At 45.0% G+C, this 25,665-nt stretch overlaps 1 protein-coding gene across 4 annotated transcripts in view; it reads left to right on the forward strand.

The window, feature by feature from the left end:
• EFR3B (EFR3 homolog B) overlaps window positions 1–25,665 on the forward strand; it is a 361,102-nt gene that overhangs the window by 252,983 nt on the left and 82,454 nt on the right. For all 4 annotated transcript variants that reach the window (XM_073624871.1, XM_073624872.1, XM_073624870.1 and 1 more), the window contains 5 exons: window positions 11,235–11,356; window positions 13,510–13,659; window positions 18,841–18,975; window positions 21,926–22,004; window positions 22,764–22,899. In XM_073624871.1, the coding sequence (XP_073480972.1) occupies window positions 11,235–11,356; window positions 13,510–13,659; window positions 18,841–18,975; window positions 21,926–22,004; window positions 22,764–22,899 (622 nt within the window). The remainder of the gene's footprint in view (window positions 1–11,234; window positions 11,357–13,509; window positions 13,660–18,840; window positions 18,976–21,925; window positions 22,005–22,763; window positions 22,900–25,665) is intronic.

Here is a 25,665-nt window from a genome sequence, read left to right on the forward strand (position 1 = left end):
TAAAAAAAAAAAAAATTGGATCACTTTTATTCCTATTACAAGGAATGTAAACATCCCTTGTAATAAAAAAAAGCATGACAGGTCCTCTTAAATATGAGATCTGGGGTCAAAAAGTCCTTAGATCTCATATTTAGACTTTAATGCAAAAAAAAAAGTCATTTAAAAAAAATGACACAAAAAATATTGTGCCTTTAAGACAAGTGGGCGGAGCTGACGTAATGACGTCGCTCCCGCCATCCTATAGTATAGAGACGGGTGGGCGCCATCTTAGCCTCACTCGTCTCCATACCGAAGCACTGACAGGTCCCGATCGCCTCCGCCGATACGACAGCTCCGGTAAGCGTCGGAGGGCGCGGGAGAGCGACGGGAGGGGGGGGGTGGTACCTCTCCCGCCGCCGATAACGGTGATCTCGCGGCGAGCCCGCCGCAGAGACCACCTTTATCGTGTACAGAACTGCCGGCCCTAAAGATGGATACCCATAGAGTTGGGAACCACACTACACAGAGGGGCCTTGACGAGGCAGTGCAGCTTCCACATATATTTGCAAATGTGTACAACTAAACCCCCCCCCCCCCTTTTTTTAATCCCTCGACCAAAGCTGCAGGAATTGTGGAGGTTACACTTGATGGACACAACTTTGTTCAACATATATATATATATATACTAGTATGTAGTTCTATAGAAGGCAACAATTTAAGAAATGAGGATGTTTGCTCTGTCAGGGAGGTCACCTTTTATCCACAGGGTTTTAATCTCTATTTTAAATGAATTAATGCATCATCTGTTTAGACGCCCACCGGCAGTATTATAGCTTGTGCCAACTCCTGTCGCTGTCATTTTTTGCTGCACAGCTTGATCTGAATGTAGCTTTGGAGAACAATACAAGAATAATATTAAGACATGTGGGCGAGCTCGTGCCATAATGTGCTTGTATGAACAGCATACGTGTACATTATGGAGCACTTACCTTGCAAGCGTGCCCTCCTCCAGCGGTGATCGATCTATACTGTCAGTTGCTGCTCTGTTCTGCGCGGCTACTGCCAACCTCTTTTGCTGCTACTTCTGGATCCTCCATTTTCCTCTTCAGCCATAGGGCTGCCTCTGATGATATAACTCCTGTGCATGTGCACAGAAGTTACCTCATCCCTGGCGTCCGGTAAGATTCTGTCAGAGTGCACACGACATGGCACACGCACTGTATTGTGTACACAGAAAATAAAAAAAACCCACAAACAGCGAAATAGAAGCTGATTTTTGACAGCACAGGATCAATTGTCTCATCTGCCAAAAAACATTACATTTTATTTTTTATTTTTTTAAGGTTATTTTTACTTAAAGTGATTCTAAAGGCTCGAGTTTTATTTAAAAAAAAAAATAATAATAAAAAACATGTCATACTTACCTCTCTGTGCTCTGGTTTTGCACAGAGCAGCCTGGATCCTCCTCTTCTCAGGTCCCTCGCCAGGGCTCCTGGCCCCTCCCTCCTGCCGAGTGCAGCTTGCGATTGGGGCACCCGAGCCGTCCTGCTGCTCTGTGTCCATTCAGACGAGGAGACACAGCTCGGCCCCGCCCCCTCTCTCTCTCCTCATTGGCCTCACTGACATGGATTGACAGCAGCGGGAGCCAGCGGTGCCTCCTGCTGTCTCAGCCAATGTGGAGGGAGAGTCCCAGTGTTCTGACAAATTTAATGATGGTTTAAAGAAAGTGCAAGTGACGTGGTTCGAATTTCTGCCGAGTTGCCTATTTTGTCAGGACCACCGGTGTTGTGTCCAAACAGAAATTTGTGAATATAAACAGCAATTCGTCAAAATCTGCAATTCATGATGGTTTTAAGAAAACGGAAGTGAAGCGGGTTGCTCATTCTGCCAGGTTCGACATTTTGTCAGAACACCGGCAACCGAATAGAGTCCGGTGCACGATATTATGAGCAGAGATTGTTACGCCGCTCCGCAATTAACCAAGAAAATGGCTGCCTCCGAGGCGGTGACAAGTTTGTCCTCGTCAGCCGCTGTGCTGTGAAAACAGCAAAATCTTCCTGTACCGGAATGTATTCGGTAGCCGGTGTTGTGTCCGAACACTAATTTGTCCAAATCGGCAATTACTGATGGTTTAAAGAAAGCGGAAGTGACGTGGTTCGATTTTATGCCTAGTTGCCTATTTTATCAGGACACCGGACAGCCGAGTCTCTCATGCAACATCACTGGATAGAGATGGGGCTCAGGTAAGTATTAGGGAGGGCTGCTACACACCAGGGGCATCGCTAGGGGGTGGCTTTTGGGGCTATAGCCCCGAATCTGGCGCCAATAGCCCCGAGTCTCTGCAGGGGTCCCCAAGGGAAGGGGAGGCTCTCTGGGGACCCTTATGTAAGTGGGGGGCTCTCTGAGGACCCTGATGCAAGGGAGAGGCTCTCTGGGGACCCTGATTTTAAGGCAGAGGCTCTCTAGGGACCCAGATTTAAGGGGGAGGCTCTAATGTAAGGGGGGCTCTCTGGGAACCCTGATGTAAGTGGGGGGGCCCTCTGGGTCCCCTGATGAAAGGGGGAGGCTCTCTGGGGACTCTGATGTAAGGGGGCTCTCTGGGGACCCTGATGTAAGGGGGCTCTCTGGGGACCCTGATGTAAGGGGGCTCTCTGGGGACCCTGATGTAAGTGGGGGGCTCTCTGGGGATATACTGTATATATACACACACACGTATATTACTGTATATACATTTGTATGCTCGCCCAAGCGTATGCATTTCTTTACTACGCTGCTATGGGCTCTAGCCCCAGATTTTTTGTAGACCTAGCAACGTCCCTGCTACACACACAGAAGGTTTTTTTATCTTAATGCAAAGAATGCATTAAGAAAAAAAAAAAACTTCTGCCTTTACAACTAATATTATCAACACCTCTAATAAATGCATATAAATACACCTCTAATAAATGCATATAAGAATTTAACATTTTTGTGTTAGTGGTCCTTTAAAGGGTAACTCTACTTTCGTGGGAAATAAAAAAATAAAATAATATAGCGTATACAATTGGGACACAAGTTATATTGTAATCGAATGTTATTAAAAATTACCTTTCCTTTTCAATCTGCAGCATGGTCATTTTCTGTAAAATGCAATATGGCAACCTGGAGGAGTTGGGTACACAAATGTTGTACAGACCGGCCCCCCAGAAATGTCAGTTCCTGCCTGTGTTATTGGCTCACTGATTTTCCCAAAGGTCTGCACTAAGATACAAGCCAGATTTTGAGCATCCCCTGCAAGAAAAATCTTCATTTTCGGTGAAATACTCTCAAAGGGAAATCACGTCTAAAGGGATACAAACCCTGTCACTTTCCTCATTAGAGCCCTGGAGGTGCAGCAACTGATTGATAATTACAAAACCACTCCCATTAGATTCACTTTACACATGGGCACAGATAAACAAACAGCTATTCCCTCAGAATAATAAAACGTAGGAATGTGCAACAAGGTTTGTTAAAATCCTTGCGGTGTACATAGATCAACCAGAGGGGAATGTTTTTTCTCAACATAAGCAGAGTTACTCTTTAGCCTCGGTTAATTGGGTGCACATTTAAAGCGGTACACGGTGCAAATTTGCAGTGCGATTTTTTTTCATTTTTTTTATACCGCAATGCAAATTCAGCTTAGCATGTGTTTTTCATGCAAATTTAGTGCGAGTTTGTGAAGGGAGTGGTCACATCTGCGATTTTTATTTTCTATAAAATCTAGGCAAAAAAAAAAAATTAAAAATTGGCAGTGATGTGAACGCTGGACTGTGATTCCAATCCGGTCCCCTAGAAGGTTATGGAGCTAAAATTCGCACCGCACCACGCTAAACTCGCACAAGACCCTTTTTTGAACCGGATCAAATTCGCACTGCATAGTCATAGTCAAGCCTTCATTGGAAATAATGCTTTTTTTTTTTACATGCGAATCTATGCTTTTCGGATCGCATCTGATGTGAACCGGGAGAAATGTCTGTTGTTGGATTTTCCGAGCGTGTGTACACAATTCCGTCGGACAAAAGTCCAAAGTACAAACACGCATGCTCAGAAGCAAGGACGAGCCAGAAGGGGTCGGTCTTGTAAACTAGCGTTCGTAATGGAGAATTAACATTCGTGACGCGGCAAATTATGAAATCTGGAAATGCAACGCACAATTCTCTTCTTCTTTAATGGGATAATAATGAGGCTGCTTTGCTGGTGATACTGATGAAGTTATGGCAAACACATTTTCAAAGGCTTTTTTTTTCTAGTGATATCAAGAATAATATTATTATGCTTTTTTTTTTTTTTTTTTATTTGGGCAAGTTACCACAACACCATTATCCCGTAGTTTATAAGATCAAAGATACAACTATGTTGGTGTCCCTTGTCAATTTTACATTGTATTTTTTTAAATGTAACTGCCTACTCCCAAACTGTCATTTGAAGTAAAACACATAGCCAAGTATTATTCTCCACAATTTTTTTATTGTGCATTAAAAAAAGAAAAACAAATAAAATTAGACATGCTATCTGCCAATAGAACTTAACCAAAAAGTGCATTCTATGCATCCAAAAATATAGAAAATATACCAAATCAAATCATTATTCAACCAAAAAAATAATGTCAAAGCAATAACTCCAAGGCCAATAATAAATAACACGTTATCTCCTCCGATTCCGCAACATGGCTGTTTGACAAACGGACGTTCAGAAACGAACTGAAAAGCACGAAATGAAAAGCGCAAACTGAAAAGTGCGAAAAGAAAAGCGCGAATCAACACTCACCAAACTTCTACTAACACAAAATTAGCAGAAGGAGCCCAAAGGTGGCGCTAAAGAGCTGAAAAACCATGTTGTTGACCAATAATTGTGTGCCGTGTGTATGCAAGACAAGTTTGGGCCAACGCCCCTGTTCGGCTTTGACACAGGCGCTCTGTGTGATGCTTTTCCAGGGCTTTTATGATTTTTGTAGCTCTCATACCCCTGCAGGACTTGACTGTTTAGGCTTCAGCTTGCAATATGAACGCTCTGTAGTCACTGTCTCAGACATCAGAGTGAGATTTGATTGCCGAACATTTTGCTTTGCTGGGGGGATAAACTCATGCAGTTTTGTAAGTTGGAATTGCATGAGTCACCGGCACTGAAAATCCTTCATCATGAAGAAAGATTCCGCTGCTGAACAATGAGCACAACACAAAACGGCAGCCAGCTGGATATTCTGTGCTTGTATTGTCCTCTGGGTACAAATAACAGGAGGGGAACACAAATAGCCAAATCATCACAGCAATCGGTTTTTGAGTTTGTATATTGAGTAGTTGAAAACAGAACTCCAGGCAAAGACAAAAGACAAAATTTATACAGCTCTGTATTCAATAGGGCAGGGATATGCAATTAGTGGACCTCCAGCTGCTGCAGAACTACAAGTCCCATGAGGCATAGCAAGACTCTGACAGCCTCAAGCATAACACCCAGAAGCAGAGGCATGGTGGGACTTGTAGTTTTGCAACAGCTGGAGGTCCGCTAATTGCATATCCCCGCACGTACTGATCTGTCTGGGTCCTGATCCCTGCATCGGACCTCCATGGGTGTGCACTCCAAGATGCACGTGGAGGTGAGTGCAGGTCTATGCAACTGGCTGCCTGTCATTGATTCTAAAAAGGCTGCCTGCATGTCCCTGCACAAAACACCCGGGTATTCGAAGCCAACCTTCGCCAAAGCTGGATTTATAAGGGGGCAAAAGGGGAAATTGCCCTGGGCCCCCCTGACAAAGGGGCCCCTGTCTATACAAAAAATTATATAAAACAATATTTAAAAAATTGTATATAAAAAAAAATAATAATAATAACATGATAAAACACTTACTTTTTTTATTAAATATATCTTGGGAAAAAAATTTTCTGCCCCTGCACAAAACAACTGTACATCTGAGGTGACTGAAGACGGCCCTTCACCGGGGCCGGATTTATAAGGGGACAAAAGGGGCAATTGCCTGGGCGTCCCTGACAAGAGAAGGTCAGGACTCTGTGCAGGCCAGTCAAGTTCCTCCACCCCAAACTCGCTCATCTATGTGTTTATGGACCTTGCTTTGTGCACTGGTCCAAATCATTTGGTGGAGGGGGGATTATGGTGTGGGGTTATTTTTCAGGGGTTGGGCTTGGCCCCTTAGTTCCAGTGAAGGGAACTCTTAATGCATCAGCATACCAAGACATTCTGGACAATTTTATGCTCCCAACTTTGTGGGAACAGTTTGGGGATGGCGCCTTCCTGTTCCAACATGACTGCGTACCAGTGCACATAGCAAGGTCCATAAAGACATGAATGAGTGAACAAAGACATGCTTGTTGGTTAATTGGATCCTGTCTAAATTGGCCCTAGTATGTATGAATGTGAGTTAGGGACCTTAGATTGTAAGCTCCTTGAGGGTGTAGGGACTGATGTGAATGTATAATGTATATGTAAAGCGCTGCGTAAACTGACGGCGCTATATAAGTACCTGAAATAAATAAATAAATGAGTGAGTGTGGAGTGGAGGAACTTGACTGGCCTGCACAGAGTCCTAAACTTAAAGCAATAGAACACCTTTGGGATGAAATAGAGTGGAGACTGTGAGCCAGGCCAGAGTTGAAGCTGTTATAGCTGCAAAGGGTGGGCCAACTCAATATTGCACCCTACGGAATAAGGATGGGATGCCACTAAAGTTCATGTGTGTGTAAAGGCAGGTGTCCCAATACTTTTGACAATATAGTGTAGGTTTTTAGAACAAGTTGTTGTTCTCTTCATGCAATGTCTTGATATACTGTAATTAGTAAAGATAGTTAGTCTTTATGTGGTCTGGGTTGTGGTCAAGCTGATAAGGTGTTCCAAAACAACAGAATTGAATGTCTCTTGTACTTAAAGAGGAGGTCCAGTCAAAAAAAAAATAAAAATTAAAAGTCAGCAGCTACAAATACTGCAGCTGCTGACTTTTAATTGGACACTTACCTGTCCCAGGGTCCAGCGATGCGGGGGGATCGAAGCCCCGCTCGTCTCCCCCTCCGTTCAGTGGCACCGGCATTGTGACTGTGGGCGCCGGGCTGTGGCTTCACAGCCTGGCACCCACTGTGCATGCGCGAGCGGCGCGCCGTGATTGGCCGCTCAGTCACCTGGGACCTGTAATGGGCACTGCCCGAGGGCCCTGGGCCACTAGGGGGCCCCATCAGGGTTGCCAGCCTCAGTAAAACCAGGGACAGTATGTATAAATCTGTGTTTTTTTTAAATCTGTCTGTGTATACTGTGTGTACATGTATGTGTATACTGTGTGATTGTATACTGTTTGTGTGTGTATACTGTGAGGCCCCATAATCTCTGATTGCCTGGGGGCCCCATAATCTCCTATTGCCCGGGGGTCCCATAAACTCCTATTGCCCGGGGGCCCCATAAGTTATCAGTCTGCCCCTGTGTGCGTGTAAAGGCAGGCGTTCCAATACTTTTGGTAATATAGTGTTCATCACTCTGACTAACACATTGAGCACAAGTAGGAGAGCTTACCCTTTCCTGGTAAATGGGGTGGGCTCTATCTGACCTGTGGCACATTCTGAGAAGCTCACAGTGTGCAGTAAACTCAAAGTAAGCCATTTAAGTCCAGGAGAGGTACCAGGTTTTGTCGGTTCGGGGAATACATTCACATATAACAAGCAATGAGCAATAAAAAAGGAGAAGGCGCGCTACAATAACAGCTTTGTAATGTTCAACAGTTTACTGAATTGTCAGAGGGACAGATGCCGCTCAGTAGTCCTCCTTACATAAACAGTGCTGGGGTTTGTAGTGTGATCGGAGTTCTCCTTCATCTCTGCTCTGTGTTGGAGGTATTTAGTAACATTACAATCCCGCGATCTGTTCCCGCCATGCAGTGACAGTACTATGACAGATGCACATGGATACGGCACAGCGAGATTTGATTTGTCATGTTGGAAAAAAGATGCCGCAATGATGTAATTATCACATCGTCTCTCTGCTTGACTGCGGCGGCTAAACTGTCAAAACACTCCAGGGGAGAAAATAAAAAAAATAGGATTATTGGGTGAATTTACTGTCTTATATAAGACAAGCTCTGACCAACAGAAACCTATAGAATATATGGCAGCTCCATCACCTTTAGACAGAAGTTTTGATCCTGGGGCTTCGCCTGTGTTTCTAGAGACAAAATCAGTCAATAAATAGGAAACAGCCATAAGTGTGCACAGTCTATTACAATAGGATGGGCACCCCAAAGCTTAAACGCAGAGCAACTGTTAGAAACCAAGAAATCATTTCGAGACAGAAGTACAGTTAAATCACACTTGTTTAATAAAAAAGTAAAACGAACAAACGTAGTCAAAACATAGCCAAAGTTCAGTAACCGGAATGGATGGTCAGCCAAGCCAGAAGTCAGGGATCAACGTAGTGGAACAGCAAGCAGGATCTGGAGCCAGAAGGGATGTCAGCAAAGCAAGTCTTGAACAGGATTGCAGGAATTAGTTTCTGTGATGTTGACCTTGAAGGCAGAGCTCCTCTGGACTGGATGGCTTAAGTAGGCAGGACTGACGAGCAGGATATCATCAACAGCTGAGTAACTATGGATTTTTAAAATAGGACAGTAATGTTTATCCACAATATCTCCCAGGATATATGTAAAGACTATTCTTGGTTTGTTTGATTCTGAACTCAACATGTTAGTTGAGAGAGCTGATCACATTGGCCTCTACTCCTACTATAGTTTGTTGCCTACTAGGCTGAGGATGGGGGTGGGGAGATCACTGTTTGTATTGTAAATTGTAATTAGCTCCTGCTATTGTGAGAAGGTATCCTGTGTTTATACTAATGTGTGAAGCTCGGTGACAAGTCTGACCTGTAGTGACATCCTGATTAATCATACAATGCTCAGGAGGGCACAGAGTCACATCGGTTGCTATAAGGGATTAGTTAATTAGCTCATGTTAATTCTGTTTCTGGTTACAGTTGTATTGTTAGGGTAATATGAGCAGGAGGGGGGGACCTCCTCTTCTACTGTATATAAGACTGTATTCTGGTTCTAATAAAAGAATCTGATTCCTGTTTGACCCTCCGTACAGAGCCTTGTCTCGTACTTGGGGGGGAAGAATTATTCGTATGGGTTTCTTGTTCGGCTGATTGGAGTGTTCGGTAGCTGCCTTTGTGTTCGGAAATGGATTTACCTAAACGGCTTTAACCCCTTTAATACTCAGGGTGTTGTTACAGTCCCCCTGTGTGCTCACAGAGGAGGGAAGCCAGAAGCACTGTGGAGGAAAAGGGGCACATTGGGGTTGCCCGGACAGCAGGGGGTGGGGCCCAGATACTAAAAATGATCCCCCTGCAGCGCACCTGGAGGAAGGGGGAGGAGGAGAAGGGCCTGGTACAGGAGAACCGGCTGTACTGCCTTATAAGCGACCCTTGAGCACGGGGTGATTAGGGTGTGCCCAGGCACACCCAGTGCACATGCCTATGGAAACAACCAAATTGTGTTAAACTGAAGCCTTTAGAGTGTGATTAGCATTGCTTAAAGCGGAGCTCCAAGCACTGAGCAATACTATGTACACTTCAAAGCTAATTGCTGATGTTAGTGGAATGTGGACCTGTATTGGAGAATGTGATCGTTTTATGGAAGTTTTATGAATATGCATCTCCTATCCTAATATTGATCAGTGGTTCCAACTGAATAATAACTAATGCAGCGGAGAATAGAAACAAAAAGATACACCCAGCAGCTTTCCAAATAGCTGTTCTGCTTATTCGGCGCATTTGAGTTTTTTCCTAAAACATGCTTATGTAGGTATTACTTTAACCCCTTCCCGCCCTGCCTATTGTAACCTGACAGCTGGGTGGGAGCCCTATTATCCTTGGACATCATACAACGTTCTCTCAGGAGCACGCCACACGGGCCACGCTCCGCTGCGATCTGTCACCCTGGACACAGCCAATGACAGATCACTGCTGCCAGTACCATGTGATCGCTGTGGCCAATCACAGCATATCATATGACAATTATATACAATGAAAGGCTTTAGTTCATGCCATCCATTGTGTACTATCTGCGATTGGTCACAGTGATCACATTGTACAGACAGGGCCAATCACAGCCCATCTGTACCATGTGAGTAGCAGTGGCCAATCACAGCTAATCACAATAGTAAACACTGAATGTATAGTTTTCATTCATAAAAAAATGGTTGCTTATAACTGTAAAATTCACAGTTATAAGCAATCATAATGTGTAAAAAAAAAAAAAAATAAATCCTGATCACCTCCCCAGAGTACTACAGTTTTATTATGGTAACACTGTATTGCTCTGATCATAGTATGTAAAAAAAAAAAAAAAAATTTGATAAAAAAGGAAAAAAATATCAAAAAATGAAAAAAATATATATTGCTTTTTTCTTTTTTTTTTTTTACATACGGTCACCAGTGTCCCTGATCACCACCACTCCAGTTATATGATGACGCTGTATTGCACTGGTGATAGTATGTAACAGTTTCTAAAAGTTTTTTTTTTTTTTCATTTTTTCATTTTCCAAAAAATTGTGACAGAAAATTACAATTTCAAAAAACTTGCCATGCTTCTTACTAAATACTTTAGATTGTCTACTTTCCAAAAAGGGGGTATTCGTACTGTCCTGGCATTTTCAGGCATGAATGATGACCCTAGAATTTTTGCTCTCACTCTTATGTTTGCAGTCACATGTAACACATACCGCAATTAACATTTTTATGTGTAGTCAGCCATGAGCTCCAGTCTTTGGTGTACCTTGCTTAGGCTGAGATGACATCATCAGTCTGCTGCAGGCAGGAGGAAGCATTTCCTCAGTCTCCTACCCCCCCCCCCCCCCCCCCAGTGATCAGACTGCAACATTGTAACTTTGTAGCAAGTGTCAAGGTGAGAGGCTGCAGCAGCAGCTGATCTGTGTCAGACATGTGTGAACAGAGACAAGGACTGCACGGGCACCAGGATTTACGATTGCATAATCTCTCAACTGGCATCTCAGTCCAGGAAGTAGTTGGTGACCCTGGATGATGCCCGAACAAAGATGGCTCCTTCGTTCTGACACAAAAGCAGATGCCAGGGGGAGTACCATGATTTCTGGAAGAGCCAGTAAATACCTGGAAGTGTCTTTAACACTTATCATGCAAAATATTTTTTGATCCTAGGTATACTGTAAGTAAAGAAGATCCAATCTTTGCATTTTCCATCTGCCCCCTTACCTCTTTTTCCTGTCTTTCAGTTTGTAAAGTTTGCAAACATCGAAGAGGACACCCCCTCCTACCATCGCAGCTACGACTTCTTTGTGTCTCGCTTCAGTGAAATGTGCCACTCCAGCTACGATGATGTGGAGACAAGGACCAAGTAAGGACCATGTACCTAGTTATGTGTACAGGGGCCGGCTCACACGTGGGCAGTTAATGAATGTTAGACCAGTAATAATCTGCTGTCCACATTGGTAACATACTATTGAGAGACCCTTAGAGGGATATTTCCATTTTATGCATGCTGCATTGCCTGTTAGTTCTGAGCCAGTGAGGCTGAAATTATTCATCTTGAAGATTTTCTTTAACTAGTTGTGGACATTGGGTGTGCTACACATGCCCAAAAAAAAACTTCATAGAAGTACATGTGTAGTATGCCCCATATTTCTCACCTGCCACCAACTCCGCAACAAGTAGAGGTACAGTGACAGAGCCTCTCATGGGGCCCCCTACTGGCCCCGGCCCCTCGGGCAGTGCTGGAATGATCAGTCCACCCCTGTATGGAACATGAATTGAAGCTGCTGGCTGGCCAGGCCCCCCTACAGTTGGCCTAGTGGTATCCCCTTATTGGCAGCCCTGAGTATTGGAATATAAAGTTACAAACATCTATACTCGCCTAGGTGGATGCAGCATTTGTCTGATGCTTCATTTGTCCCCCCACTGCCTCTACACCGAGAACCGAGCGATCAAAGACCACTGATCTCTCCGTTCTCGGTGTTCAGTGAGCAGACAGGCTTTCTGCTCTGCCCCTCCAGCACTCACTGGAGCGCTGGGCTGTAGAGGAGGTGGGAGCAATTGGGCCAGGCTCTCAGCGGTGCTCTGAGAGGCTGAGCCAGCTGCCAATCCAGGAATCTGGGTCTTTAGCCCGTTATTGGCTAAATCTGGGTCACAGGAGTGCAGAACTTAGTGCACTCCTGAGACCCACAGGAGAAGTAGGGCCAAACAGGTTTGCCCTACTCCTTTAAATTTCTTTTAAATGATATGTGTTTGTATTTAACCCTTAATTTACCCTAATCAGCTCTAACTAACTATTGCTTTCCCTTTTCCCCTTACCTGTTATTTTCCTGATGATTTTTTTGTTCTTTTCTGTTTTTCGAACCGTTATTTAAACATTTTTTTGTTTTTATTTGTTTTGTTCATTCATTTTTTTTTAGTGTCACATTAACCAATTCAGCTATGGAAGATTTAACCCCCCCCCCCTTCATGACCAGGCCATTTTTTGCGATATGGCACTACGTTACTTAGGTAACTGACCATTGCACAGTCGTGGGACGCTTTACCCAAATAAAATGTATGCCTTTTTTTCCTCCACAAATAGAGCTTTCTTTTGGTGGTATTTGATCTCATCTGTGGTTTTATAAAAAAAAAAACCTAATTGAAATAGTCTAAATTGGGTCCAATTATCCATTTTCCCTCCCTGGTGTCATGTGACTTGTTAGTGTTACAAGGTCTCTGGTGTGAATGGGGAGCAGGTGTGTTAAATTTGGTGTTATCGCTCTCACTCTCTCATACTGGTCACTGGAAGTTCAACATGGCACCTCATGGCAAAGAACTCTCTGAGGATCTGAAAAAAGAATTGTTGCTCTATATAAAGATGGCCTAGGCTATAAGAAGATTGCCAAGACCCTGAAACTGAGCTGCAGCACAGTGGCCAAGACCATACAGCGGTTTAACAGGACAGGTTCCCCTCAGAACAGGCCTCGCCATGGTCGTCCAAAGAAGTTGAGTGCACGTGCTCAGCGTCATATCCAGAGGTTGTCTTTGGGAAATAGACATATGAGTGCTGCCAGCATTGCTGCAGAGGTTGAAGGGGTGGGGGGTCAGCCTGTCAGTGCTCAGACCATACACCGCACACTGCATCAAATTGGTCTGCATGGCTGTCGTTCCAGAACGAAGCCTCTTCTAAAGATGATGCTCAAGAAAACCCACAAAGTTAAATGAAAAGATATAATAAAATATTTACAAAAATGTAAGGGGGAACTCACTTTTGTGAGAAACTGTATGTCATATCAGTCTCTTTTTTTTTTTTTTTTCTACAAAACAAGTTTTTCTGTATCCATGTTTTTTTAATATATACTGTAGTTAATGGTAAGTAAATCCTACTTATAGGTGTCTGCTCTAAGGTGTAGGTGAGCACTTTTTTCTTAAGAACCTTGTTTGATTTTTCTGCTATTGTAGATAAAAAAACATTTTTTCTTCGTTTTTTTTTTCTTTTTTTTTTTAAATAAATAAAATGTAATGTGTGTTTTTAAGGATCCGGTTGTCCGGTATTAAGGGCCTCCAGGGCGTTGTGAGGAAAACTGTGAACGATGAACTTCAGGCCAACATCTGGGAGCCCCAACACATGGATAAGATCGTGCCGTCGCTGCTGTACAATCTCCAGCAAGTGGAGGAGACCGAGAGGTGACACTCGTCATGTAGAAGATTGGATTATAGGTTCTTGTGTCAAGTCAAACCTGTAGGGCAGTAAAACCTTTTTAAGCCAGACTCTAAACAGATATAAAATGATATAAAATAAAAAAGATAAAAAATATCCAGTTCTGGGTTCAATAAAAATGAAATGTTTTTACATACAGCTGGCAAAATGGGAGTGAGTATGCCTTAAAGCTCATCTAAACCCAAAACGTATGTTCTCTTTTTGTTTATTGGGAGACACAGCTGTTGATTAATGATCTACCGTATACAAGTGGGTTATAATGCCATCTACAGGAGCAGACACTATAATCCACTTGTAAATGGTTGATCCTCTATCAACAGTTGTGCTATTCAATAAATGAAAGAGTTTTATGGTAAGTGAAAAAATTATATTTTAGAGCGGAGAAGAGTTTTACCTTTTTGTTGGGTTCCTGCTACTATCGAAGTCCCTTTTGGGGGGGGGGGGGATTTCCCCGTGCTTCCTGCCTGGACAGGAAGTGAAGGGAGATCTCCCCAACATTGGCACAGAAAAAAAAAAACATTTAATAGAGCAGGGGCGGCCCATCCATTAGGGGCGCCCGGGTGCCGCCCCCTCTCTCCTTGCCACCCCCTATATAAGTAATGGATAGATTCATGCATTGCATGAAGCTATCCATGGCCGCCCCCTATTCATGCGTCCGGCCCCTGTCGGGTAACTGGGCGCATGAATTACAGCGGCTAGGTTTTTTTTTTTTTTTTAAGCACCTGATTAGAGCCAGAGGCTCTAATAGGCTTCAAAATAGGGCAGGCTTGGGACGCTGAGGATGCGTCCGGGGACAACCCAGGTCTGTTGCAACAGCGAATGCATATTCGCTGTTGCAACACTGATCCTCCTCCAGGCCAATCGGGAAATGAAACTAATATCCATCACCTGATTGGCTGAAAGGACAGGCGATCCTTTTGGACACCTAGGAGGAGGGGAGGAGACACACAGCGGAAGCGAGGAGGAGTAGAGCCGCCCGGACCCCGGCGATGCCTGGATGCACGATCCCCGCTGCCGCTCCATGGTGGATGCCCGATCCCCACCGCCGCTCCATGGTGGATGCCCGATCCCCACCGCCGCTTCATGGTGGATGCCCGATCCCCGCTGCCTACACGGTGGACCGACAGGGCAGACAGCGGGGGGTGGGTGGTGGATGGTTTGAGTTGCCAGGCAGGGGTTTCGGTTGTGTGCCTCCCCCCCAAACAAAAAGCCACCAGCCACCGATGGATTAGAGCGGGGGTCAACAACTTGTACATCGCGATCTACCAGTAGATGGTGGACAGGTGACTGGTAGATCTCGATCTGGGCTTGCTGACCCACCATTCCAGAGCATCAAACAGAGTGCAATGCAGAGGGACTACTTGGAGCTGTAGTAGAGAGCAAGAGCCCCATAAGCGGATGTCTCTTCTGTAGTGGTGGTTCCTGTTCCAAGCGGAGTGATACCAACTGCACTCCACCTCTTATCCCGGCTAGCGGTCTCCAGAGTGGGGCCAGCAGCAGAAAAGAAGAGATCTTCGGGTTCAATGTGAAGCAATACACCGGGCATAATAGTATAGGGCTGCTTTCACACTGATGCACCGCGGTTTACACACACCATGGGTGCAGTGCAGTGTACCTGCTGCTTTCCTGCGGGTTTGCTGCTCTTAGCCATAGACTTCTATTTTATCCTTCTGTTTTACCACCCCCAACTATACGTGTGAATGAGCCCCAAGGGTGCCGGTGCCGAATACAACTAAGGGCTCGTTCACAAGTGCAGCAGTCACTGCTGCTCCTCTGAAAAGTGAACCAAGTGTGTGTTGACAGGTGGTGAGGAGGCGATATGTTGCCTCCTCCCCACCTGATTAAAAACCATGATTGCCATGTAATGCATGCGCTGGCGACATGGTAATATGGCAATTAGAAGTTTAAATCAGGTCTGTGGGGGGGGGGGTCATCTTTGACTTTTCCCATGTTGTTCAGGTAGATCTCCACTCCTTTAAGGTTGCCTACCCCTGAATTAGAGCTTCTGACAATGTTATAATTTCTGTCTGTACCTTCCTGTCCCAGTGACAACCACTCACTCCCTTCTTGTACATGGGTCACAGGGACAGGAAGTGATGGGGAAACCTCCCTATTGAAGTTGCAGACTAAAATAAACACCTGCATGAATATTTAACTCTACTCTAAACTCATTTTAAAAAATGTGGCCGGTGTTCTGCTTTAACATTACCCCCGCCCTGTAATCTGAGACTGCAAGTAGGGTAAGAGGTACTGCAAGCCATGCAGGCTCTCATGCATTGCACTGCACTGTCTATCCACCACCGGAAGCTTTCTCACAGGAGAATAAGGTGGAAATAAGGGTGGGCTTTAACACCCACACAACATGCATGTGTTCATGAGCAGCAGAGGTTTCTGTTCTGAGAGCACGCTCACTGCCTGCTTCCAGCACAGTGACTGATCTGTCAGCTCTCAATCTTCACTAATGACCTGCAGCTGGCGAGGCTGGCTCCCGATTATGTGACCACTGTGACAGTCAATCAAAGTGGTCACATGACTGGCCCGGCCCCTAGGTGTAAAGATACCATTAAACCGAGAATGTGTGGGAAGGGATTAAGTATAGATCAGAATTATAATAAATGGCACCATTTGGTGCCATATTGAATCCTGTATAATTAAATCCAAACCTGGGCTCCATGTTCTCCCACTGCAAAACTCCCTTCCCCCTTCAGGTTGTAATTTATGTGTTTTTTTTTTTCTTTAAATAACCTTTAACTGATATCTTCAGTTCGTTAACAGATTTGTTTAGGTATGGGTACCACCAGCCTTCTCCCTTGGTAAATGGTTGCGTAGTGAGAGGCAGAAGGTGGCATGCCTCTTCTACCTGGATTTATAGGATTTTTCAGGTGCCAGTGGCTTTAAGAGGAGCTTATCCATCGGCAAACATGTTTTTACTGCACTACAGACTCTCCCTAATTGGCAAATTGTGGCCATAATGAAAGGCGGGTAAAAGCTGCCAGCCAATGATGACTAAAATAGGTATCGGAGACGAGTACTGATAACCAATGGTGACATATTGCAGAAGTGGGAGGCAGAAGGTGGCATGCCTCTTCTACCTGGATTTATAGGATTTTTTCAGGTTCCAGTGGCTTTAAGAGGAGGTTATCCATCAGCAAACATGTTTTTACTGCACTACAGACTCTCCCTAATTGGCAATTTGTGGCCATAATGAAGGACGGGTGAAAGCTGCCAGCCAATGATGACTAAAATAGGTATCGGAGACGAGTACCGATAATCAATGGTGACATATTGTAGATTGAACCAGTACCTAAGGCTCAGTAACCCTGGTGAAGCTGCCATCTTTGCCTCTGTTTATTCTACAACTGCCATGATGCAGCACATGTGATCAGTTATGACACCAGCCATTGGACGGTTTGACAGTTTGGTTGAGAGCACAAGCGATGGGAGTGTTACATTTACAGGCACGTGCCGGAAATGAAACAGTTTCATGGATGGCTTTACTTCCCCTTTAAATGGGATACCCATATTCAGCATTCAGAAAGCATAAAGACCAACAAAACCCAAATGAGTCCAAGGGAACCTTCATCAAATAACTGCAAAAAAGAAGAAAAAAAATAAAAAACATCAAGATGTTTTGGGGGTCTGATCACCCCCCCCCCCCTTCATCAAGGCTTGGATGTGGTATATATTCTTCTAAGGATCCTGTATAGTATCTTATAAGGTAAAGATCAATTTTGGATCTTGTATCACTCATGCAGACTTCACATAAATTCAGTTTGCTATTTGTGCTGTGAGTCCTTACAAGAATATATGCAACATCTAAGCCCCGATGAAGGGGTGAGGGGGTGATCAGACCCCCGAAACATGTTGATGTTTTTTGTTTTGTTTTTTTCTTCTTTTTTTTACAGTTATTTGATGAAGGTTTCCTTGGACTCATTTGGGTTTGGCCCTGAAATATGTTGGAATTTTTTTTTTTTATTTATAATTCAAGTTTCTTGGGCTCATTTGTGGTTTAGCGCTCTTTATGCTCTTTTCTTTTTCTGGAGCCATTGAAAACTCTTTAACAGCAAGAAGGCAGTGGTGAACCCTAAACAGAAAACTCGCCCTCACCCAATCACATTCTTGCTGGATTAGACACAACACAATACAACTCATTTTTGATCCATATACTGTACTATGGATTTCTTTTGGATTGAATTGAAACGGAAAAATATGTATTATATATTCTGGAATGGTAAAAAAGCAGAATCACGTATATATACGTGATTCTGCGTAAGCCAGCCCATACTATAGCAGTAAAGCTATAGTGCGCGGTCGGCAACTAGTTAAATGCTTCTCCTAAGCCCCTTAATGTGCTTCAAGGAAAGGATTTTGTGGAAAGCTAAAAATCCTATTTACTTTCTCGTCCATTGAGGGACACAGAAATTCACAGACTGTCCTTTTGTGCTGGTCTCCAGTCTTCCTGTAGGCAGCGGTATAACCCGACATTTTCTGAATTCCTGTGTCCCTCAATGGACTCCCAAGAAAATGATTATATAGGGAGTACATACATTTAATATTCTTTCTCGTACATTGAGGGACATAGAAATTCACAGACTGTTGTATTGTGCTGGTGTCCAATCTTCCTGTAGGCAGCAGTATAACCCAACAATCTCTGAATTCCTGTATCCCTCAATTGACTCCCAAGAAAATGATTATACAGGAAGTACTAAAATTCCATTATCTTTGTCGTCCATTGAGGGACATAGGAATTCAGAGACTGTTGGGTATTCCTGCCACCTACAGGAGGATTGGACACTAGTACAAATGACTCTGAATTCCCCATGTCACTCACTGGACTTCAAGAAATGGATTTTATGGTAGGTACAAAAATCCCATTTTACTAGAATTGCTCCAATCACATAGGAACAGCCGCTTTGTCATACATGAGTATACCAGAATCTGAACATTTACTTATAGGTGATGTTTGACTAGTAGATTGGGGGACACATCTGGTCCTCATTCAGAATCGCCCCCCCCCCCCCCCCCTTTTATTATTGTAAATTCAGTAGTTCAGTGTTCTTCAGAACCACAGTGCAGTTTTTGTTTGTTTAGGTTGCCATCTTGTGGTCATTTTGAGGCTGTGCATGACACATATTTTATAATTGCAGCCGCTCTCCATCGCCACTGCAGAGCACAGACAAGGAGAAGGAGAATCCAGCAGAGTTGGCGGAGAGATGTCTGAGGGAACTGCTGGGTAGAGCGGCCTACGGCAACATCAAGAACGCCATCAAGCCTGTTCTCATGTAAGCACCACGCCAGACCTCTGTGTGCTTCTGAGAAATTCTGTTTGTGGCAAGCATTTCAGCAGTTTGTAGTGAGTGGCAAAGCCATTTAGACCTCTACATTCAACCTATTAAGACTTCTGGTTCCTGAAACAGGGAGGGCTGATTGGGGTATATTGCCTGATGGGGATGAAGCAAATTATTGCAGCTCTGCAAATGCAAGCGGTATAAATACCTGAATTTAACTGGTATCACCATCTTGCAGTCCCTGGACAACACAGTTTAGATTCGGAGAGGGGAAAGCAGCACAAGGAGCCAAACCGTTGTACTGCAGTGCTTGTGCTCTTAACAGGGAGCATGCTGATAGGCGGAGAGAGCAGGGTGACAGAGAGATGAGCTCATGTCCACACATCATTAGCTTTGTGGGATGAGTAGCAGAAGGTTTCAATGACACTACAGTTTGCAAAGCACTGTGTATATCTGACTAAGCCAGACAGTTGAAGGGAGGGAGGTTAACTCTGCTGACATGTAGCATTCTGATAGGTGTAGAAAGCAGAGTGACAACGAGATAAGCTCATCTGACTGCTGCTGCTCGTCAGTCTCAGACTAGCGAAGGGACAACAAATGTAAGGGTTATTTAAAATAGAATCGTAGCCTAACACTAACTATGCTTAAAAATGTTCAATCCCTCTCCTTGTACCTATGTAAAAAAAAAATAAAAGATGTGGGTACTTACCTATTTTTTTTAGTCTGGTACATGCACGTAATCCCATAGCTCTCCAATGTCAGTAAGCAGCGGCTTTAGGGAAGAGAAATGAGTGCCACAGGGGAAAGAAGGGAGGGCCGCAGGGAAGAGAAGGGAGTGCCGCAGGGAAGAGAAGGGAGTGCCGCAGGGAAGAGAAGGAAGGGCCGCAGGGAAGAGAAGAAAGGGCCGCAGGGAAGAGAAGAAAGGGCCGCAGGGAAGAGAAGGGAGGGCCGCGGGGAAGAGAAGAAAGGGCCGCGGGGAAGAGAAGAAAGGGCCGCAGGGAAGAGAAGGGAGGGCCGCAGGAAAGAGAAGGGAGGGCCGCAAGGAAGAGAAGAAAGGGCCGCAGGGAAGAGAAGAAAGGGCCGCAGGGAATAGAAGAAGGGCCGCAGGGAAGAGAAGAAAGGGCCGCAGGGAAGAGAAGAAAGGGCCGCAGGGAAGAGAAGAAAGGGCCGCAGGGAAGAGAAGAAAGGGCCGCAGGGAAGAGAAGAAAGGGCCGCAGGGAAGAGAAGAAAGGGCCGCAGGGAAGAGAAGAAAGGGCCGCAGGGAAGAGAAGGGAGTACTGAAGGGGAGAGAAGGGAGTACTGAAGGGGGGAGAAGAGAGTGCCGCAGGGAAGAGAAGGGAGTGCCGCAGGGAAGAGAAGGGAGTGCCGCAGGGAAGAGAAGGGAGTGCCGCAGGGAAGAGAAGGAGTGCCGAAGGGGAGAGAAGGTAGTGCTGCAAGGAAGAGAAGGAAGTGCCACAGGGAAGAGAGGAGAGTGCCGAAGGGGAGAGAAGGTAGTACTGCAGGGGATAGAAGGAAGTACCAGAAGGAAGCTTTAAAGGAGAAGTACAGACAAACTCACTTTCAGCCAACAGCAGGCCGAAGCCCGCTGTCAACTGATGTTACAGTGCTGGTCCTGGTTGGGCAAAGATCATGATCGTATGGTTGGGATCCATCCAGCAGCCTGGACCGGCAGCTGGCTCAGCCTCTGAGACCCTGAGCCAGCCACTCCCGCCCCCTCCTCAGCTCGGCGCTCCAGTGAGCGCTGCAGGGGAAGAGCAGAGAGATGGTGATTGAGAGAACTGAGTGATCAGTTGTATGTGATTGCTCAGTTCTCAGTCTTAGATCCAGTGGGGGACAGATGCAACATCTACTTAGGTAAGTATGATTTCTAGAAAAAAAAAAAAAAAAAACATACTTCTCTTTTAAGCGGTTGCAAGGATGGTAGCGGGATAAAACTGAGATGGGTTAGTGATAAGTGGGAGTAATAAAATTAGGGCAAAAGAAGAGATAAAGAAAAACATATTAATCAGAGAATAAAAGACAAGGAAAGAAAATATGGGGCTAAAATGTACTAAGTGCTTTATTCTGTCAGCCCATCAGCAGGGGATAAAAGGAGTTCAGACCCTTTGTAGAGGAAATTGCTGGCTGTGCACCCAATCTGGATGCTTGGCCTTCTTTGTTCTATTGCATGGACCTTCCAACCAGCTTATCCTGCCATTTCCATTAAATGCTGTACCTAGATTTTGTAAATCCCCTAAAACGTGTTCTATGAAGGTATGGGATACCCGTGTTGACGATCACATATTAATGTAAGAACTCACTCATGATCTACATGACACTACACACAAGTACTCTAAGATTTGGGTGTGTGGAATACTAAAAATGATTTCTTCTTATTTAGGGCTCATTCACACGGGCATCTTAAATGCCACGTACAAATGTGTAAAGTGTATCATTTTATATGAGGCCGTATAGAAGGCTAAGGGGACGCTATTTTATATTTTATGCTATACGAATGTAAAAATTTGTTTTACGTTTACATACATACAGCATAAATGGATCCTATTGGCCGCCATCGATACTCAGGGTCGACATGAAATATCAACAATGAATAGCCAACACCACAGCCGCCGCCGCTGATTGCACAATATTGATACTTCCATGTTGGCCCTAAATGAGTCATTAATGCGGCAGCGGCACATATTGAGTCATTCAGATCTGGCTAAGTTCATGCTGCGTGTTTGCTGCAGCCACATAGATGACTTATTTAGGGTGGACATATACACTTCAATAGTACAATAGTGTGCAACCAGCGCCGGCTGAGTCGCTGGCTAAACACTATTGATATCTCATGTGAGCCCAGCCAATAGCAAAACATAGCATGTGAGCTGCATGCATACAGCATATGCATCCCTAAATAGCAGCAATGATCCTCTGTAGCATTCACCCCAGTCCTGTTTTGCAGGCACCTTGATAACCATACCTTGTGGGAGCCTAAAGTCTTTGCTGTGCGATGCTTCAAGATAATCATGTACTCCATCCAGGTAGGTCAAACTGAGCTCAATCAGTACATTAACCCTTTGACTTTTCATTCAAAGCCCATTTTCAATCAACGGAATACATTTCAGGTACATCAAAACAAAAGGTTTGCAAAAGTCTTACAGTTGTTTTCCTTAGAAAGCAGCTACAGCCTGCGTAGAAAATCTTCTCCCTGCCGGCATGCTGGAGAGAGGGATACTTTCCCTTGTGTGGAAGCAGTGGTCTCTCTGCGGATGCCTGACACACCCCCTGAATCTGAACTAGAGCTTTCCAATCAGCAGGAAGCATGAGCGTCTTAGAAGGGGGCTGGGAGCATAAGCTGACTCAGCAGGGGGGTGTCGGACCTCTGTCGTCTAGAGCAGGGGTAGGCAACCTGGTGCCCTCCAGCTGTTGTGGAACTACTTTTCCCATGAGGCATTGCAAGGCTGGTAGTTACAAATACTCCCAGAGGCATGATGGGACTTGTAGTTCTGCAACAGCTGGAGGGCCCCAGGTTGTCTACCCCTGTTCTAGACGGACTCCAAGCTGCTGTGCAGACCCAGTATAGGGTCTGGCATTCTGTATGATCTCTTGGCTTCACCTCTGCTTGCTGCACAGATCAGAGGTTGTAGACTTTCCACACCTCCATGTTAGTATGTCATTATATGCCTACATTTGCATAAGGGGTGGAGCCCATCCCAGCATTACCCAGCTAATGAAATGACTACCCCACAGTATAGCATATGCTTCATAATCATTTCATGCGTGTTTGACCTATTTTGCAGCCCCAGCACTCACATCTGGTGATCCAGCAACTGCTCAGCCACTTGGATGCGAACAGCAAGAGTGCCGCCACCATACGGGCAGGGATTGTGGAGGTCTTATCTGAGGCTGCGGTCATAGCTGCCACGGGTCCAGTTGGTATGTATGGAAATCTGAACTGCATTTCTGATGGCAAGTTGCACTTGGAACTCCATCCTAAACATTGCTTTTAATAGACAGTAAAAGGCTTTTTTATTGCCGATTATATCTGTATGGGGGATTCCTGTCACTTTCTGTCCCAGGGACCACTGCTGTAGAAATGGGAAGTAAGGGAAGCCTCCACTCACAGGGCGTACTTTGCCCATTTTACTGACCTACACAGAGCTTTTTTTTCTCAGAGAATAGGTGCAGGAACCCCCCCCCCCCCCTTCTGAGTCACTTCTTGTCACCCCCTACCCACCTCCATGCACCGTCCCTTGGTCCTATGCCCTACCCACCCCCTTTAGAGAATACAGAGCCAAGTATCATTTTGTGGTGCTAAGTAATATGTATGGAATTTATTACTGAGAACAAGAAAATCAGTAAAATAGATCCAGCAGCAATTTACTCCCCACAACAAAATACCATTCCAGGAACAAAACACCCCTGGCAGCAACAACAGATCTCCCAGCAGCCAGCATAAATAGACTCTCCAGCAGCCAGCAACAGTAGACCCCTCCCTCGACAGTAGATCCTCTCCAGCAACAATTGCCCCCCCCCCCAGCAACAATAGACCCCCCACCATAAACAATAGATCCCTCCAGCAACAATAGATCACCTAGCAGCCAGAATTATTAGACTCTCCAGCACCACATCTTGGAGTACAGCCGTTTCTTCCTTTTTTGACCCTCCAGCAAAACCCCAGCACCCCTTGCTATTAGTGATCCAAATAAACTTTCAGTGCTGCTCTAAGGTGAGACAGTGATCTCCCCGCGGGTTGCAATGAAGGGAGCTGGCGTCAGTACACCATTCAGAAGTGTAAGGCCCCTTTCACACTGGGGCAGGGGCGGCGTCGGCGGTAATTGTTTATCCCCCGCTAGTGGCCAAGAAAGGGTTAAAAACCACTGCAAAGCGCCTCTGAAGAGGCGGTATTGCCACGGTGTCCCATTGATTTCAATGGGCAGGAGTGGTGGAGGAGCGGTATACACTCTGCTCCTTCACCCTACCAAAGATGCTGCTAGCAGGACTTTTTTTTACCATCCTCCCAGCGCACCGCTCCAATGTGAAAGCCCTGGGGGCTTTCACATTGGAGACAAAGCAGCGGCACTTTCAGGTCGGTTTACAGGCGCTATTTTTAGCGCAGTAGCGCCTGCAAACCTCCTCAGTGTGAAAGGGGACTGAGAGTATTATCAAAGAGAAGAATGGGGGCCGCTCACAACCCAGTGCATTAGTATGTAGGTGAATGTGGCCTCAGCAGCGTCGCTCCAGCTACATCCCCCTGACATGTTTCGCTCACCAGGGCTTGGCCACAGAGGTGGTTGATGAGCGATGCCCTTTCTTCTCTTTGATAATACCCCCTGCTATTTCATATATTAGGTGCTGGAGGTGCCCCTCCCACTGAAAAAAAGCCCTGGACCTACATATTCCCTATACATCCCTCTTTTTAACTCCGATTACTAGCCCCCATCTACCCAAGCCATAAACACTAACTGACCAACTCCTTCCCCCACATCCCTTTAACTCACTTCCCAGTCCCTATTTTTCCCCAACTCCTCAGCCTTCTTTCTCCTCCCTCCCCCAAATTGCTGCATGTGCCCCCGTTAGATAGGTCCATACCTCCCAACATTTTGAGATGGGAATGAGGGACACCTACTAACAAAGTATGTAGGCATAGGACACGCCCCCCTGCCACACCCCCTTATAGGAGAATTAACAACAAAAAAAAAAGGTTAATTAAATCCACAAGGACTTTTTTTTACCACTTCTATTCCTTTATAATGGCTTTTAAAATGTACAAATGCAGCAATTTAGAATTTGGATGAAAGGTTTAGCACTGGGAAACACTTTTTGAAAGATAAAAAGTGCATTTTATATACAACTATATAGATCAGACCAAAATGAGGGACAAATGAGGAGGAATGAGGGACATTGCTCCAAATCAGGGACAGTCCCTCCAAATCAGGGACAGTTGGGAGATACGGGTTTACGATTACTTCCTTCCCTCGTTAACCACCTTCATGAAGACAGGAAGTGAGGGGAACAGACAACAGTATAAATCTGATAGGAGTTCTATTCTACAAACTCCACTTTGGTTCAGAAAAATCTATCCGTACACAAGAGTGGAATGTCCAACAGAAAAAGTCCAACAGAAGCTTTTCATCGTCTATTCCGATCGTGTGTATGCCTCATCAGACTTCTTTTTCCGAAAATTCTGACAGACCTAGAAATAGAACATGTTCTAAATATTTCCGACTGAACCAATTCCTATCGGGAAAACCTCTCGTCTGTATGCTGTTCCGACGGACCAAAAAACGACGCATGCTCTGAAGCAAGTACGAGACGGAAGCTATTGGCTACTGGCTATTGAACTTCCTATTTCTAGTCCCGTCGTTCGTGTTTACGTCACCGCGTTCTGGACGGTCGGACTTTGGTGTGACCATGTGTAGGCAAGACCGCTTGAGCGGAGTTCCGTTGGAGAAACCTTCGGAGTTTATTCCGACTGCAAAATCGGTCGTGTGTACAAGGCTTTAGATCCTCAACCCATGCAGTGGGGTAGATTTACTAAATTCAAAAAGACTGTGCACTCTGCAAGTGCAGTTGCTCCAGAGCTTAGTAAATGCAGGGAAGCACTGCTGACTTCCATCATCCAATCATGTGCAAGCAAAAGTGCTGTCTTATTTTTATTTTCCTTGCGAGTGATTGGGTTTTGAAGCTTCACTTCATTTA

The sequence above is a fragment of the Aquarana catesbeiana genome, linkage group LG04, assembly GCF_042186555.1.
Source record: "Aquarana catesbeiana isolate 2022-GZ linkage group LG04, ASM4218655v1, whole genome shotgun sequence".
NCBI classification, from domain to species: Eukaryota; Metazoa; Chordata; class Amphibia; order Anura; family Ranidae; genus Aquarana; species Aquarana catesbeiana.